General features: G+C 38.6%; 1 protein-coding gene across 2 annotated transcripts in view; it reads right to left on the bottom strand.

Moving 5' to 3' along the window:
• Positions 1–779: 779 nt before the first annotated feature.
• The window catches only part of RYR2 (ryanodine receptor 2), a 390,793-nt gene continuing 372,112 nt past the window's right edge, over positions 780–19,460 (bottom strand). For both annotated transcript variants that reach the window (XM_078383124.1, XM_078383125.1), the window contains exons 101-107: positions 15,443–15,589; positions 14,130–14,264; positions 12,317–12,473; positions 7,098–7,162; positions 3,994–4,094; positions 2,784–2,835; positions 780–2,117 (exon numbers count right to left, since the gene is read on the bottom strand). In XM_078383124.1, the coding sequence (XP_078239250.1) occupies positions 2,022–2,117; positions 2,784–2,835; positions 3,994–4,094; positions 7,098–7,162; positions 12,317–12,473; positions 14,130–14,264; positions 15,443–15,589 (753 nt within the window). In that variant the 3' untranslated portion in view covers positions 780–2,021. The remainder of the gene's footprint in view (positions 2,118–2,783; positions 2,836–3,993; positions 4,095–7,097; positions 7,163–12,316; positions 12,474–14,129; positions 14,265–15,442; positions 15,590–19,460) is intronic.

A 19,460-nucleotide genomic window follows, 5' to 3' on the forward strand; every position in this document is an offset into this window, starting at 1 on the left:
CCCCTGCCCTGGGGAACAAAACCTGCTTCACACATGACAAAAGGTCCACATTGATGAGAATGCATACTTAAGACAGAAAGAACTGCATATTGACTGGGAATAATCATGTAGTTAATTTTTTGTGTGTATCATCATAAATGTAGATGATATTTTAGCTGCAACTTGCTTGGCAATACATTTTTATTTCGTATATATTACATATTTCTTTTAGTGTTTTATGAATCCAGTTTTCTACAAGTAAAACCACTAATTAGTGGAAGTCCACCAGCAGGCTCTTAACAAAGGTCATATTTAGTGTAAAAAATACATAACTCTAGCCAGATCAGTGGCAGGAACATCAGAGAATGTGAGAGATGGATTTGTAAAAAGGTTTTTTACATTATCTCTCCACTGCTGTCTTTCTGCCACCATTGTTAAGGAAGGAGATAGGAGCTGAATTGCTTAGTGACCAGGCGCATGCTATGCATGCATAAGACCGGAATATCAGTCCCTAGCATCTCCTTCCTCCCCACCACAGCTAAAACAAAGGAATCTCTGTCTATTATACAGACAGAGAGAAACTATAAACATGACTGGATGAAGAAATCAGGTCACACTGATTCCCAACCTGTACCACAGATTTTCATGTAGAAGTGAAATCAACATTATTATAGTTTACAATGTCATAACTTATTTTACACCTGACACCAGGAAACTCATTGTTTTCAATGAGATTTCAGACAAACTTAATTGTAGAAATTAATTGACAAACACTGTAAGAAGTGACAGCAAAACCACAGTTTCCATTCCAAAACTCTCCTTTTATTTGTAAAGACTAGCATTACAATCAAAAAGGACTCAAAACAGAGTGATGTACACATCATCGGTGTTTCATGATGCAACTAATAAAATCCCTGAATGGATATTGCTTCACTTTTGATTTTGAAAATTGACTAAGAAAATCTTTAATTTCACTAATGATCACAAATGGTGAAATGAATTTCAAAAGTTAACAGAAAAATCAAATAAAACTAAAGTATCGGCAAGTTCATAACAGATACATAGAGGGTTGATGACACTGGTTCCAAATGTACAGTAAAGCCCACAACACTTTATTACTATGAATATTACTGTGAATGTTTCCTCACGTTGATCAACTTGCTTCAGAAGGTTGGTTTTTTGTTGTTTAAACTTGCATAATAAGCATGCAACAAAATAATTCCTTTTAAAGTTTTTTTTCTGCAGTCTTTTTGTTTTCATACAAAGATTTCATAAAGTTGCAGTGCTGCATCAGAGCATTACCAAAATAAGTGTCAGAGACAAAGAGGAAGAAACCTGTGAATTTTAGCTTAATGATGGAGGTGGGTGGGTGGTGTGGGAACTGCTTTGTATCCTGAGACACGCCATTGTCTTATTAAAAAGATGTGTACAACCAAATCCCTCTCAAGTCCCTCTAGAAGTCAAAATAAATATTAACTGGGAGGAGAGGACAAATAAGGAAAATATAAGATGTCATCATGCACTCATCTTCTGCATAGCTCAACCTACATATAGTAAGGCACTATTTCCCCACAACTAAGTGTCCACAACAATCCTTTACAGCACTCTGTGAACTACAGAGTTCCTTCCAGGATGATGAAATAAATAGACTGAATGAATGTGATCATCACATTGCCCCATGTGTGTTCTCCTAGTTAAGGGAATCATCAGGCAGTCTCAGAAAGAGAGAGAGAGAGAGAGAGAGAGAGAGAGAGAGAGAGAGAAGCTATCTCAGGTCTCTTTGGGTATGTATGTGTTCATGTTATGTATGGGGATTTGTTGTATGACATTTTTCTCCCTTCTCTTCCCAGAATTAAGTTCTCATTGTTCTCAAAACAAACACGGAAGAAAAAAGGACAGTTGAGTCATTTTTTTAAAAAAAAAGCTTTAGTGCTCCACACGCAGCAGCACCCTGCTTAACAGATCTGGGAAATCTGGTGGACGTTCCCAAAGGAATTAGAGGAGTTGTGGATGATCTCTCAAGAGAAGGTCCTTGACAATCATTAGTTAAGCTGGTCTTCATACTGCTTTCGAAAGCAATCACCAGCCGGGAAGAATTCCCAGCATCGCTCCTGATACATTTTCCATACGTAAGATTCCTGTAATACATACACAAAAACTTCAGATCTTCAAAACTTCTGTCAGCTAATCTGGAATTTGCTACTATTATTGCAATTGTGAAGAATTTTGAAAGGATTATAGAAACACAATTTTTAATACTGAAATATGTTTTTGCAAGCAAACACTAGGTGAAATCCAGTCATAAATCACAACTAGAGTAGGCTCATTGAATCACTGGGAATTTGGTGAGTCAACTCCATAAATTTCATAAATTCAGTGGTCCTACTTTAGTTGCAGCTTACCATTGGATTGTCACTGGGTAAATGCAAATATTTAAAATATACATTAAAATAGTTAACTAGAAGCGGCATGGTTATAAATACAATCTAGTCAATCTCCATGAGGGCTAGAAAATACAAGGTTACCAGGTTATCTAGTTTTAAGAGCAAAAGATATACAAGTAGCATGCATGTCCCTCTATTCGCACATATGCCTACTTACAAAAGACATTTCAAATGTTACTATTAACAGATGTTACCATTAGATTTACTTTCTAATAGTAAATACTGGAATGTGATTAAGCTCTGAAGAAGCTGTTACACAGAGATTCAAGTAGAGATCTAAAGTATGATACAATCATTCTTCCCATTTCATTATATCCAATTATGTCAAGGCATATTTATTCTTTAATCTTGTTGACTTACCTGTCCAGTATGTTCTGTTTCATCTTTATTAATCAGATACATCAGGAAAAATCTAAGATAAAGAAACATAAAGTTGTTCTTGATATATACTGGATAGAAATTTTAAAAAATGAAACTTTTGGCAGATACAGAAAATTGATTAAAAATGAGTGAAAAGCACCTATTTGGTTATTAGTAGGAGACATCTGTGTATGAAAATGACAATGTATAACAATTTCTGAAATGTTATGAGTTACCATTAACAAGCTCTGTTTTTGTCTCTTCCCTTCAACTCTCCCTTCATACAGCTTTAGTTGGAGAAAAACATCCTACTTTCTTAAAGACAATTCTTTTGATACCCAAACTGGCATATAAAAATAGGCTCTGATCTAATTTCAGCATACAGTGGTGCCTCGCATAGCGATCGCTCCGTACAGCGATGAAATCGCTTCGTGATGGACTTTTTGCCATCGCAAAAGCAATCGCTTTGCGATGGTACCTAAGGGGGAAAGTTGCTTTGCAATGATCGCAGGGAAGCGATCATCACAAAGCCCCCATTTTCGGCCAGCTGATTGGTGGTTTCAAAATGGCCGCCGGGTAAACAAAATGGCCGCCCGCTGTTTTCAGGCACAGATACCTTACTTTAGAGGCACTGCAAATGGCGCCTCTATGGAGGATCTTCGCTTAAAGGTGGGTTTTTAGCCCACAGGAACGCATTAATCGTGTTTTAATGCGTTTCTATGGGCTTTTAATTTCCGCTTAGTGATGTTATTGCTTAGCAGCAATTTTTTCTGCACGGATTAACATCGCTAAGTGAGGCACCACTGTAATCCAGAAAACGTAAAACCTACATACATTCTAGTGAAATTTCTTTGAAGTAAATTAATTAATAAGTCTGAAAAGTTTATTTGTATAGGATGTAATTGCTTTCCAGATTGTCAAGTTAATACTCCTTCCAAAGAATTTTGTTTCAATTTTGAAACTTGGATGATAAATCTAGGTGTCCAGAAAAGAATTCTATCTTTAAAATTTGCAAATTAACTATGGGAAGGAGAGGGAGCCTCTTCTATAATCTTTTGGTGCTTTTGTTTTCATGAAACACAAATGCACCTTGTTTTGAGTCTAGGTAGTATATATGACAGTTGGCAATGTCATGAGTTAATGAAGGGTTATACATCAAAACATTGATTTGTTCACTTTCTTGTGATGTTAAAGGCATTAAAGTACTTACAGATAATTAGCCAAGTTGTGCTCCTGCAGTGTGTGTGTTTCAAAACCATGTGGCACTGTGTCAAAGTAATCGTTACCTATTCCACAAATAAAGCATTTGGTCTAAAAAGAATAAAGAAGATACATACATTATTCAAATAGTCTGTAGCAGTATAAAGAACAGTTTCAAACTACAGAAATCAAGTTTAAAATTTGATTAGCAAAAAACTTCATCTTTAAGGTTTCATGTTGGCTTTGCCAAGCAGTTAAACATAATTCTTCTTTTTATCTGCCAACATTATGCCAGCAAGTTTTGATGCAGTGAAACCAGGGCTAACAGGGTAATTTTAATAATCAGAAAGACCGGGGACTTTCTGATTATCAAAAACTATATCATCCAGCTTGCTCTCAGCCTACACTCATCCCTTTGAGTTTAGCTTTAATCCTCTAAGAAATAAATTTTCTATGGAACAATATATTGTTACAAGCTACTCTTTCTGCAAAGCCAGTGTGGTGTAACAGATAGTAACTGACTGGGATTTAGGAGATCTGGGCTCAAATCCCCACCCAGCCATGAAAATTCAGTGGGGACTGCAGTAGTAAAATAACTCCTTAAATATCTCATATACCATGCAAATCCCAGTTTATGGTTTGCCATAAACTGGATGCACTTGGCAGCATATAACAACAGGAACTCCTGTTATAAAGCAAAGTATTTAATGGTAGTGTGGAATGTGCAATTAAGAGCAATTACAGGGATCACACAACCCTCCTGTTACAGCAGCTTCACTGGCTGCCAATTTGCTTCTGGTCACAATTCAAACTACTGGTTTTAACCTATAGTCATAATTGGCTTGGGTCCAAACTATCTCAAGGACGTGTGTCCCTTTATGTGCCTGCCCAAGTATTACTATTAGAGGTGGAGGTATTCCCAGGACAGGTGGCATTAACGTGGATGGCACGATTCTGCCAATGGCTCTGCAGTGCTCGATCCGCTCGCCAATCCTGGCTGGAGGCAGGAGGACAAGCCTCACTGTAAGGTCAAAGAGTGGCAAGCAGATTGTGCGCTGCAGAGCCATTGGTAGAATCGAGCCGTGTCCGTGGCGGATCGGTGAGTGGACCGTCCAGCTCCATGGGGCTGGACCCTTGTTAATGCCACCTGTGTGGGGATATTAGTATTCGTTTACGAATACCCCAATCTCTAATTACTATAATCAGGGAGTCCTTTCTCTCAGCCCCACTACCCTCACAGATGCACTTGGTGGGGACATGGGAGAGTGCCTTCACTGTTGCTTCTCTCAGAGTTTGGAACTCCCTCCCACAGGAGGCCAGGCTGGCCTCCATTTTTCCTGTCCTTTGGCAAACAGACCGAGACCTTTCTCTTCAAGCAGGCTTTCCCTTAGTGACTGACTGTTGATGGTTTTAAAATCAGGATGGTTAATATTTTGTTGCTTTTAATCTGTTTTAATAATGCTTTTATTTAAATTTTAATAGGTTTATTTGTTTTTCTTTTAATATGTGGTTTTGTAAACAATGTAAGCCAGTCCTTTTTATGAAGATAAGCAGGGTAACCATATTTAAAATAAATAAGGAAATAAAATACCAAAAACCAAACGAATTCAGCTCATTTGTCAATCCAGCTGCTTGATGTTTTAGATTCTGCTTGTAATAGTAGGAGGATTTGGATACGGGGACTCCTATGATGATTACCTACACTTCTCAATTTTATCAGGAGACCAAATGCAGTACACAGAAGGGGGAAATGATGTTGGTTTTTTTCTTCTTGTTGTTTTCCTAAACTGCTCTTATCTGGAGGCCCCAGACCTTACCAGTTGGGCATATGACTTGAAAACGAAAGATCCCAAATTTGACTTTGAGTGGGTAGGTAAGGAGGATACTGATAAACTCGTATCAAGGGAATGAGTGGGCTGCTGGGACTTTCAATAGCAACAAATATTTCAGATGGCCTTGGCTATTTGTTTAATTATTTATATGCCCGTCTTTCTCACACCACACAGACCCATTTGAAACACAACAGTTACAAAACAGAAATGGCTAAAAACACAGTTGGCAGAAAGCCCATTTTTGTCAGACTGATAACATCAGCAGCAGTAATGATCCCCCCACCCCACCCCGAAAGAAATTAAACATTTCCAACTTCTCTCTTAAAGTACCTGGATAATCTCTTCCATCATTGGGAACCTGTGTACGGCATGGGATGGTAAGGGGGAGTCTTTAATTACCAAAACTCAGTGCTACTGGGATGCCTTTCCTGGTGGCAGTATTTTTTTTTAATCATTAAAGATTCCCGCCTCCTGTCCTTTGGCTTCTACAGGTTTCTGAAGATGAAATGGATTAACCAGGAGCTATGGGAGAACGCTTGGAAATGTTTCATCAGCCTTATATTGCATAAGTTATGAAACAGGGTTTGAACCAGTATGTCCTTATACAGTGGTGCCTCGCATTACGATGTTAATTCGTTCCAGCAAAATCGCTGTAGAACAAAAACATTGTAAAGCGATTTTTAAAAGCCCATAGAAACACATTAAAACCCCTTCAATGCGTTCCTATGGGCTTGAAACTCACCGTCCAGTGAAGATCCTCCATAGCGCGGCCATTTTTGCTGCCCATGCAGCGAGGAATCCATCCCAGAAAACAGCAGGCAGCCATTTTTTTTAACCCGGCGGCCATTTTTAAACCGCCGATCAGCTGTGCGAAAATTGTCGTTTTGCGATAATCGGTTAGCGAAGCAGGGAACCGATCATCGCAAAGCGAAAAAACCCCATAGGAAACATCGTTTGCAATCGCTTTTGCGATCGCAAAAACTTTGTCGTCATGCGATTTCATCGTAAAACGAAGCGCTCATCTTGCGAGGCACCACTGTATTAAAATTCCATTACAGATATTACCATATTAAAACAACTACTGAATTACAACATTTTAACACAATCTATAATCACTCCCCCCAAAAAAGAGTTAAAAATGGCATTCCCTTCCTAAGCAACCTATTCAATTACCTGCCTATGTTGCAAGGGAAACATTGCCCTTTACTTGCCTTTCTCACAAGGGATAGACATTTTACTTAAATAGGACATATATTGTGAAGACAATGTTGAAATTTGTTACCTCCATGTCTTCTTTAACTTGCTCTTGCTGATCTCTTAATTCTCCAAATGCATCAATAATTAAGCCTAATAATAGATATAAGATAATACTTAAGCATTTGAGTATAGGATTTTGACAAAGCCTGCCAACAGAACAACTTGATCATAAAGTACCAAACATGAATGTTGCATTTAGTTAAATTAGTCTGCAAAAATTCATATCATATATACTTTCTGGGCTGAAAAAATATCTCCATTGTATTCAATGAAAAATGAAATCAGGCAAAATCCAAAGAAACAAAACAAAATTAAACAAAAAGACAAAATTTTAAAAAAGACAAAAGCATCTTAAAGATTAACTATTATATTTTAACATGAGCTTTTGTGGACATGTCCATTTCGTTGGGCATATGGAAACTCAAATTAAAATATAAGTTAGTCTTTAAGGTGCCCCATGTTTTTGTCTTTTTTAAAAATTTGCTTTTTTGTTTTATTTCTTTGGATTTTGCCTGATATGCCTGGTAGCACAGACTAACACAGCTACCTCTTCTAAAACTTGAAAAAGGAAGACATATTTGGACCTTTTCCAGGAATAAAGAAGAAATGGGGGATCTTTACTATATCAGATAAGATGGCAGAGCATTCCACAGTATTTTACTTTGACATTTAGTCAAGCAGTAGCAGAATGGCTATGAGCAGCATTCTGGTAACAATCCTAATGGGCACAGAATGGATTAAATGCAACAATGCTGTATTACAAGCCAGTGTTACTCTCAAAAGTAAAGTGTTTTTTTTTTAAAAAAAAAATGGCTCCCTCACCACCAGCCATGACAGCATTTGTCACATTGGCCCATTTGGCTAGCAGTGATGAACACTGCTGGGCTACTTATTACATATTCATTGGCATGTGAAAGGGCAGTAAACCTGAGTCATTCTTAAACAAAAGAAAAAGCAAAACTTCTCTGTTACTTCACCTATCATCGTAGGCCACTCTCATCCCCTCCCATATTAAAATTTCAGTGATTTCATTCTCATGTACAGGACAAGAAATTTCAGTCTCCTAGAGTCGCGTTGTGTTTTTGAGTCCACACAGAACTAGATCTGCAATGTGGGCATTCTGTGTTGAAAGCAAAAGAAGGGTAAACAATGTTCCTAGCCAATGTTTCAATTGCTGGCCACGTAAGTTTTTTCTGTGTTTGTGTTTAGTCGTTTAGTCGTGTCCGACTCTTCGTGACCCCATGGACCAGAGCACACCAGGCCCTCCTGTCTTCTACTGCCTCCCGGAGTTGTGTTAGGTTCATGTTGGTTGCTTCGCAGACACTGTCCAGCCATCTCATCCTCGGTCGTCCCCTTCTCCTCTTGCCATCACACCTTCCTAACATCAAGGTTTTTTCCAAGGACTCTTTTCTTCTCATGAGATGGCCAAAGTACTGGAGCCTCAGCTTCAGGATCTGTCCTTCAAGTGAGCATTCAGGGTTGATTTCCTTTAGAACTGATAGGTTTGTTCTCCTTGCAGTCCAGGGGATTCTCAAGAGCCTCCTCCAGCACCACAATTCAAAGGCATCAATTCTTCGGCGGTCTGCTTTCTTTATGGTCCAGCTCTCACTTCCATACATCATGACAGGAAAAACCATAGCTTTGACTATTCGGACTTTTGTTGGCAAGGTGATGTCTCTGCTTTTTAAGATGCTGTCAAGATTTGTCATCGCTTTCCTCCCATGAAGAAGGCGTCTTTTAATTTCAGGGCTGCTGTCTCCATCTGCAGTGATCATGGAGCCCAGGAAGATAAAATCTGACACTGCCTCCATATCTTCCCCTTCTATTTCCCAGGAGGTGATGGGACCAGTGGCCATGATCTTAGTTTTTTTGATGTTGAGTTTCAGACCGTTTTTTGCACTGTCCTCTTTCACTCTCAATACAAGGTTCTTTAATTCCTCCTCACTTTCTGCCATCAGAGTGGTATCATCTGCATATCGGAGGTTGTTGATATTTCTTCCGGCAATCTTAATTCCAGCTTGGGTTTCTTCCAGTCCAGCCTTCCGCATGATGTATTCTGCATATAAGTTAAATAAGCTGGGGGACAATATACAGCCTTGCCGTACTCCTTTCCCAATTTTGAACCACTCAGTTGTTCCATGACCAGTTCTAACTGTTGCTTCCTGTCCCACATATAGGTTTCTCAGGAGACAGATAAAGTGGTCAGGCACTCCCATTTCTTTAAGAACTTGCCATAGTTTGCCTTGGTCCACACAGTCAAAGGCTTTCGCATAGTCAATGAAGCAGAAGTAGATATTTTTCTGGAACTCTCTGGCTTTCTCCATAATCCAGCGCAAGTTAGCAATTTGGTCTCGAGTTCCTCTGCCTTTTCGGAATCCAGCTTGTACTTCTGGGAGTTCTCGGTCCACATACTGCTGAAGCCTACCTTGTAGGATTTTGAGCATAACCTTGCTAGCGTGTGAAATGAGTGCAATTGTACGGTAGTTGGAGCATTCTTTGGCACTGCCTTTCTTTGGGATTGGGATGTAGACTGATCTTTTCCAATCCTCTGGCCACTGTTGAGTTTTCCAAACTTGCTGGCATATTGAATGTAGCACCTTAACAGCATCATCTTTCAAGATTTTAAATAGTTCAACTGGAATGCCATCACCTCCACTGGCCTTGTTGTTAGCCAGGCTTTCTAAGGCCCACTTGACTTCGCTCTCCAGGATGTCTGGCTCAAGGTCAGCAACTACATTGTCTGGGTTGTCCGGGATATCCAAATCTTTCTGATATAATTCCTCTGTGTATTCTTGCCACCTCTTCTTGACGTCTTCTGCTTCTGTTAGGTCCCTCCCATTTTTGTCTTTTATCATGTTCATCTTTGCGCAAAATGTTCCTCTAATATGTCCAATTTTCCTGAACAGATCTCTGGTCTTTCCTTTTCTGTTATCTTCCTCTATTTCTTTGCATTGTTCATTTAAGAAGGCCCTCTTGTCTCTCCTTGCTATTCTTTGGAAGTCTGCATTCAAGTTTCTGTGACTTTCCCTATCTCCCTTGCATTTTGCTTCCCTTCTCCTCTCTGCTATTTCTAAGGCCTCGTTGGACAGCCACTTTGCTTTCTTGCATTTCCTTTTCTTTGGGATGGTTTTCGTTGCTACCTCCTGGACAATGTTACGAGCCTCTATCCAAAGTTCTTCAGGCACTCTGTCCACCAAATCTAGTTCCTTAAATCTGTTCTTTACTTCCACTGTGTATTCATAAGGGATTTGGTTTAGATTATACCTGAGTGGCCCAGTGGTTTTTCCTAATCTCTTCAGTTTAAGCTTGAATTTTGCTATGAGAAGCTGATGATCAGAACCGCAGTCAGCTCCAGGTCTTGTTTTTGCTGACTGTATTGAGCTTCTCCATCTTTGGCTGCAGAGAATATAATCAATCTGATTTCGATATTGCCCATCTGGTGATCTCCATGTATAGAGTCGCCTCTTGTGTTGTTGGAAAAGAGTGTTTGTGATGACCAGCTTATTCTCTTGACAAAACTCTATTAGCCTTTGTCCTGCTTCGTTCTGAACTCCAAGGCCAAACTTCCCTGTTGTTCCTTTTATCTCTTGACTCCCTACTTTAGCATTCCAGTCCCCTAGAATGAGAAGAACATCTTTCTTTGGTGTCAGTTCTAGAAGGTGTTGTAAATCTTCATAGAATTGTTCAGTTTCAGTCTCCTCAGCAATGCTGGTTGGTGCATAAACTTTGATTATTGTGATGTTGAATGGTCTGCCTTGGATTCGTATTGACATCATTCAATTTTCGTATTGGATTCGTATTGACATCAGTTTTTTCTACAGATGCTGTTTTGTCCCAGTCAATGTAATATAATGTCAACAAAAAAAGTCCCATGTCATTAAAAAAAAAACAGTTATTTCAAACCATGATATTTAGAACAGAAGTGATGTATTCTGGTTTTCAGTGGCTTGGCCTGATTTAGGGGGAAGCACTGAAATGTTCAGTGTTTTTAGGAAATGCAAGGCATGGAGATTCAACCCTAATCCTCTTGCATGCGTAATTATCAGGGGGTACAAAATATCCCACAGCATACTCAGTGCAAGAATTTTTAGTAATAATATATACAGGTAATTACAGGTTGTGGATATCCAGTATGATGTAGTAGTGGATAGAATGATGAACTAGGACTCAGGATATCCATGGGATCTTGGGGATTTAAGAGGTGTACTGCCACTTTCTCCCTCTGTGTGTGTTTGATTCAATGTTTTCCTGGTTATGAATGGTGAGGCTTATTTGTTTGGCTGTGCCAAAATAGTATTCTTTCTTGTGACAATTTTGCAAAGGCAGGAGACATCATGAAAGGGACATGAAACTGCTGTGAAGGAGGTAAAGCAGGTACTTCCATGACTGAGGCTATATTAACAGATAGCTTTTTACAAAACACATGCTAATAGTTGTTGCTGGCAGCTCACAGACTTTCTGGTTGTGAGGGAAAACATCAAATGATTCGTTATAGCTCACAATTTCCATGCAGAACAGAATACTATTCTGGCTAGGTTCTCTATAACAAGTACTGTGTCTGGATATATAGTTAGGACTGCTGAGAATTTAGCTGAACAAGTTGTTTGTATGGATTATTGCTTTCATGCCTTGATTTTGAACTCCTAGAGGCATTTTGCTTGCTGAGAAGAATTCTGGGAATTCTTTTTAAAAATCAATTACCAAGTAAAAAGATTAAAAGAAAGCAAGTAAATATACAAACAGAAATTATCACCCTCAAAAAAACCCAACCAAAGCCCAAACACTTAAACTAAAAAAAATAATACTACATCAAACTGGAAACAAATGGACAGAGGGGAATATATTTTAGCATATGTTTTTAATTTTATAATCACAAGTCCATTAAGTGCTGGTAGAGTTCTTCATGATTCTTATATTACAATTCATATTTAAAACGAGAGTTAGAAAGAATTTTCTCACCAGTTAATAGGAAAGGGTGTTCGGCCACCCACCGACTGATACTCCCCAACGAACATGGTCTGAGGAAGGACAGTTACTTTCCAAACAGAAGGATTGCCTCTTGGATGGGCAGTCACTTACGCACCAGGCATGAGAAATGTACAATATTTTGTATTTGGACAACAAACCACTTGTCTTTTTTTCATTTATTGATAGGTGGGAATTGATTTTACTTAGCACTGAGGTGATTTTTGCAATTGTAAGTAAAAGGACACTATATACTGGCAAAAAGCAATGTACACATACCTTGAATGATGGCTAGTAGAATAACAATTACAAAGAAGAAAAATGTAATATCAAAGATAATGCGATAGATTTCATATTCATCGCCTGCAGGATCTTCAATTTCATCACCAATTCCACCACCAGCACGCACTCCCACATACATATGAAACATATAACACTGTAAACACACAAAAAGATGCTGATATTTTAAAAACGTACATTCTACAGAACCTATGGTTGTTTGCAGTATTTATAGTTTATAGTTTATAGCTGAGAAGCTTCAAAGGAAAGAGCTTCTCCATGAGCAAAAACAACAGGATTTTTAGTCAGCAGCAATGTTAACAGAACCCCATGCATTTTTGTGATTCTGCCAAAAAGGTCTTTTTAAAAAAAGGGGGGGGGAAGCTCTTTATACTCTTATCCTGTGGGGAGAAAACCTTTGAAACTTTTCATTCATTTTGAAAAAATTATAGAATAATACTTCACCCCTGTGTAAAAGTTCCCTCTTTCCTATCTCTGGCATCTATCTTACATCAAGGGTGTGTGTGTGTGAAATAATATGCTTCCCAATAAGAAGTAAAATTAGTTTGTTGTTATGGTCACTGAGTGCAAATTATGGTTTTCTTTAATGGAGATTTGTTTTAATAATTCCTGACACCCTTTTTTTTTCTTTCCCCCCTCTCCTTTAGCTTTCCCATTCTGCTCAGTATTTCTGTTATGTAAATTGTTTTATACGTATATTTATTGTATTATCTTTTAATGTTGTTAGCCGCCTAGAGTGGTCCTGACACGACCAGTTAGGCGGGATATAAATAAAATTAATTAATTAATTAATTAAGAATCCAAATCACAGTGTCAGATGGAGCCTTCAGATCAGACCATAGGTTCTGATGAAAACTTCAGAGTTGGATGCATTCATCATAGTACTGGAAGACTCCTCTGTTGAGAAAAATAGCTTTTGATGTTTGACTACAGCTGACCTGAAACACTAGAGACCACCAGAGTTATGCAACTCTGAAGCATCTATTTTTATAAGAACACAAGACAGTTGATGAGAAATCATTACTGCAGCTTTTCTGTTTCTCATATTGTTATCTTAAAATGCTAACTGGTCTGTCTTGTTTAACTATTTATTTATTCAAGTTATTTATTCAACAGAATTCTTTAATGGTAGTAACACATTTTTTTTTAGTAGGTCTGCTCTGCCTCTTACAACTTCCGCCATTTATTACCATTTGCTATGCTGGTGAGGGTCTGGAGGAAATTTTAGTCCAGCAACGGGGAGGGCCACTTTTGCTCACCTCTGCTCTACAGTACAGTGGTGCCTCACTTTACAATTGCTCCGTTTAATGATGAAACTGCATTATGACAAACTTTTTGCGATCGCTTTACAATGTTTCCTATGGGGGAATTTCGCTTTGCGATGATCGGTTCCCTGCTTCAGGAACCGATTCTTTGCAAAACGATGATTTTCGGACAGCTGATCGGTGGTTTCAAAATGGCCCCCCGCTGTTTTCTGGAACGGATTCCTCACTGCACAGGCAGCGAAAATGGCCACCCTATGGAGGATCTTCGCTGGACAGTGAGTTTCCAGCCCATTGGAATGCATTAAACAGGTTTTAATGCGTTTCTATGGGCTTTTAAATTTCGCTTTACTATGTTTTCGCTCTTCAGCGATTTCGCTGGAATGAATTAACATCGTTAAGCGAGGCACCACTGTAATAGAGTCTCCCTTTGTTTGAAATCACTATGGTTACAATAATCATACTGAAAAGAAAATGAGCGGGAACCATATTACAAACAGAAGATAAAATGAAAGAAGCTAATACTTAACTGTTAGCATGTCATCACATTTCATGTCTGGCATATCTCCATCTTCACTTTTATTGTAGAACTTGCGAAAAAAATTGAACGCAACCACTGTGTATAGGTAAACTACCACGGCCAATAAGCCCACTGTCAGCACAAGCTAAAAAATAAATGGTATCATATATGAAGTAGAACAACACACGATATGATTTGAAGGGATAATACATTTTACGCTGAATATTGCACATCCTCAAGTTTTATTTCTAATAGGAAAAAAGAATGAGAAGATTGTATTAGCGAAGGCTTTCATGGCTGGGATCTAATGGTTGTTGTGGGTTTTTCAGGCTCTTTGGCCGTGTTCTGAAGGTTGTTCTTCCTAACGTTCCACCAGTCTCTGTGGCCGGCATCTTCAGAGGACAGAGTGCTACATGGCCAAAGAGCCCGAAAACCCACAACAACCAATGAGAAGATTATTGAAATAATAGCATTGAATTCAGTTTTGCCTTTCTGTTTCAAGGCCAGCTTTTGATCCATTTTACATTATCACAGCAGAAAGAGATGAGAGGGAGTTCCCATTCTATCGCAATTCTCCCAGATCTATCACAGAACAGTGTGTAACAGTGACACAGAAGGTGGTAAGGAAAAAGAGAGAACTGGAAGGGGGAAACTGGATAACATTCATTAAAGAGAGACTTGCCTCTTCAACATTGGGTGGCTTGCCTTTCATCACTGCGAAGGGAGAAACAGGCAAAGCTCCTTAATTTGTCCACAAAGTTGTCTTGTAGGGACTAATAAACCTTATTTGTATTCCAAAGAAGCTTTGCCCTGGTTATAGACACAGATAACATTTCACCTTCCAGTAACAGTGGCAACTTCCACTAGCCTTAGCTTGTGGCAACGAGGTACAATGAGTGCTACAGCCTCAAAGCATCTGATGTACCACAAGTGTCCCTTACTATACAAACTAAAAATGTAGTCAATGGCACTTACTTCTGAATAGACAAACATAGGACTGCATGATAAAGCTGCAATCCTAAATCTCACCACAAACAAATGAATTTAGTTCTCAGTAAATGTGGATAGGTTTGTGTTGCATAATGCTGTCCTGCTTCCTACTGTACAGTTGGAAGATATGTCTTGTGGAACTAAGAAAGAAAATTCATACCTGCAGACGTAATACAGACATCATGATTCCTTTGAGTTTTAGAAATAAATATGACTTTTCCTTTGATTTAGTATAGGTGATAAATGTAAAGTACTGTTCCACCTTTCAACTTGATTTTAAAGATGGTGTATATCTTTACATGCAGTTAATGAGAAAAAAAAACACCTCATTACCTGTTTCCCATTGTGAGTCACTGATGACAGAATTGTTCGCAATGTTTTAAATCCCATTGCAATGTCAAGGAGATGAGCAGCAAAGAAAAAGTTGTTGTAATGACCAAGGACTGACATGGTCATATACCAGGCCAGATAAAGAAAAGACTTTTTAGGAGAGAGAAAAAGAAAACGAGGTTACAAAAAAGGACATGATAATCGTGACTAACTGGGCTCAATTTCAAAGCCAAGAAGTGACTATGAACCATGAAAATTTCAGTGCTTTATCTTAACAGCTCCCAAAAGAGACAAATACTGAATTTTTCAAAAAATATGGAGCATCTTTGACTCAATTAAGATTTTATGTAAGAATCAAACAAATCCAATCCAACCTACTCCCAATTGAAGTAGACCCATTGAATCAATTGTTGAATGGTAACTCCTTGATTTAATGAGGTCTGCTCCAGTTGGGATGGGAATGAATGAAACCGTGCTTAAAAAGGGAAATGTCCTCCTCTAAAAGTTTACAAATTGCATCTCCCATGATACCCTACAATTGGCCATGCTGGCTAAGGCTAATAGAGCAGTAGTGTTCAACAATATCTAGAAGACCATGCATTACTCATTCCTGTATTTTAATAGAAGCTAAAGTCTGCTTTTCTAAATGAAACATGTATTGGGTTTGGTTTTTTAAAAAAAAGATTTTGAAGTCTGTGTTACATAATAAACCACATAGTTATTGTTAGCATAGGCTTTCTACTGAAACCAGATCTAGTGAATCATCAAACCTACCAGGATCCAGGAGAAATCATTGGATCTCCTCTAAGTCATACATTGAACTCATACATTGAACTCATACAACTCACTTGTATTATTTTATATTCTCTAATTCTATAAGCCCAGCAACATAATCATTTCCAGAATTATGAATATTGATGCCTAGTGCCTACTGATTAAAACTGTGTGGAATTTCACTTCCTGCCTCCTTGAAAATACTGCAGAGATTGGTGAGGGAACGATTTTATAATAATAATAATAATAATAATAATAATAATAATAATAATAATAATAATAATAATAATAATAATTTATTGTCATTGTAAGTATATACACATACAACGAAATTCACAGACACCCAGAGACCAGACACATGCACACACATAAAATTCCCAAACACTCCCCACCCACTAAAAGTCCCCCACTAAAAATACAAAGATCTACACCGCAGGCCAAGTTACACAGTCCAACTAATTATTCACTACTGGTGGTCTTTAAGCTCATTATTAATTGCAATTATAGCTCTGGGATAAAAACTATTGAGAAAACGTGTGGTCCGAGTCTTAATTGTTCTATATCTTCTGCCAGATGGTAACAGTTCAAAAAAGTTATAAGCAGGATGGGAAGAGTCTCTCAGGATGCTATGTGATTTCCTTAGACAGCGGGATGTGAAGATGTCATCCAGGGTTGGTAGCTGGAGCCCGATGATATTCTGGGCAATTTTAATGGTTCTCTGTAGAGCTTTTTTGTCCGCTACAGAGCTACTTCCAAACCATGCCAGAATGCCATAGGTTAGGACACTCTCAATGGTGCTACGATAGTATGACAGAAGCAAATGCTGAGATAAATTTAACTTGCCGAGCATTCTCAGGAAATACAGCCTCTTCTGTGCCTTCTTCATTAGCATGTTGGCATTTATAGTCCATGAGAGGTCCTCTGAGATGTAAGTACCCAGAAATTTAAAACTACCAACTCTCTCCACTTCCTCACCGTTTATGTACAGTGGTAAATGTACATATCTTTTCCTCCTAAAATCAATTATGAGTTCTTTAGTTTTTTTGATGTTAAGTGTGAGATGATTTTCTTTACACCAAAGTATCAACCTTTGTACTTCCTTTCTATAAGCAGACTCATTGTTCTTATTTATGAGTCCCACCACTGTGGTATCATCCGCAAATTTAATAATTGCATTGGTGTTATATAGTGGGGTGCAATCATGTGTGTACAGGGAATAGAGGAAGGGACTTAGCACGCAGCCCTGGGGAGCTCCTGTACTTAGTACCACGGTAGAAGAATGGTGGGATCCCATCCTTACTGACTGTGGCCTATCTGTCAGAAAATCCTTTATCCACATGCAGATCTCCTGAGGTAATCCCAGGTTGATCATTTTAAAAAACAACCTATTTGGTAGAATGGTATTAAAAGCAGAGCTATAATCCACAAACAACAGCCTCGCATAAGTTCCCTGATGTTCTAAGTGGCTCAATACAGTATGGAGTACAATGGACACAGCATCATCAGTAGATCTATTTTTCCTGTATGCAAATTGCCATGGGTCCAAAGAAGGTGGAAGACTAGCCTTAATGTAATCCAGCACCAATCTCTCAAAACATTTCATAACAACAGATGTTAAAGCTACTGGTCTGTAATCATTGAGAGATACCACAGCTGACTGCTTGGGGACTGGCACTATAATAGATGTCTTCAGGCAAGTGGGGACTGAACACTGCAACAAGGATAGATTGAAAATATCCGTAAAAACTCCAGCTAATTCTGCAGCACAGCCCCTAATAACTCGTCCCATGATTCCATCTGGTCCAGCTGCCTTTCGAACATTAATATTCTGGAAAGCGCGTCTCACATCTGAAATCTGCAGTACTAGTGGTTGTCTGTTGATGGTAGATTCTAGTGATGTATTATAGACAGTAGGTGCTGGAATAATGGTTGTTCCTGTTTCCACCTCAAAACGGCTGAAAAATTGATTTAACTGCTCAGCCAAAAAATCACTGCTGCTACACAGACTGTTTTTGTTACTCTGACCAGTGATTTGTCTTAGGCCGTGCCACACTCGGCGAGTGTCAGAACTTTCAAGGTGTTGTTCAATTCTCTGGCTGTACATAGCTTTGGCATCCTTAATGCCCCTTTTCAGTTTAGCTCTAGCCTCTCTGTACTGTAGTTCATCACCAGAATGAAAAGCAGCATTTCTGGCTTTTAATAAAAGGCGCACTTCTCTATTTAGCCAAGGCTTGTTATTAGAAAACACTCGTACTTGTCTGGTAGTAGTAACAACATTGATGCAGCTTTTGATATAAAACAGTACTGTTGAGGCATAAGTATCAACATTGTCCTCCTCAAACAGTGCCCAATCAGTGCTCCTAAAGCAATCTTGAAGTTGCTCAGATGCATCCACTGGCCACACTTGTATTTCTCTAATTGATGGTCTGATTCTTTTAACAAGAGGTCTATATGATGGAATCAAAAAAAGAGATATATGATCTGACTGTCCCAAGCTAGGCAATGGCTTCGTCTTATATCCATGTATGATGTTACTATATACAGTTGTGTTCAAAATTATTCAACCCCCAATGCTGTAAAGGGGTTTAGGGACTATAGTGTACATTTGGAATTGTATTCAGAATGAAATCCTACAAGGACGTTTTAAAGAACCAAATGCAACTAAAATAACATCAATTGTTTATGTAATACAGTAGTAAATGTTTCTTTTGTGGTTTCTTCATTGCCACAATTATTCAACCCCTTAAAGACTACCACTCTGAAGAAGAGAGGTTCATTCAGGTGTTTTCGATCAGGTATTGAAAACACCTGTGGATGTCACAGAGCACCAATCAAGCATAATAAGCACCAATTAGGCAGCTTTAAAATGACTGTGATACTCAGCTCCTTCTAGACATTTACTGGTGTGGTTACAAACATGGTGAAGTCAAGAGAATGCTCCAGGAAGACAAGAGAAGAGGTGATTTGTCTTCACAGGAAGGCCAATGGCTATAAGAAGATTGCAAAGAAGTTAAACATACCAAGAGACACCATAGGAAGCATCATTCGCAAATTCAAGGCAAAGGGCACTGTTGAAATGCTACCTGGTCGTGGAAGAAAGAAGATGCTGACTTCGACTGCTGTGCGCTACCTAAAGCGTAGAGTGGTGAAAAGTCCCCGTGTGACTGCTGAGGAACTGATAAAAGATTTGTCAGATGTGGGTATAGAAGTTTCAGCTCAGACAATAAGGCACACACTGCGTAATGAA

Source organism: Pogona vitticeps, chromosome 1, assembly GCF_051106095.1.
Source record: "Pogona vitticeps strain Pit_001003342236 chromosome 1, PviZW2.1, whole genome shotgun sequence".
NCBI lineage: Eukaryota > Metazoa > Chordata > Lepidosauria > Squamata > Agamidae > Pogona > Pogona vitticeps.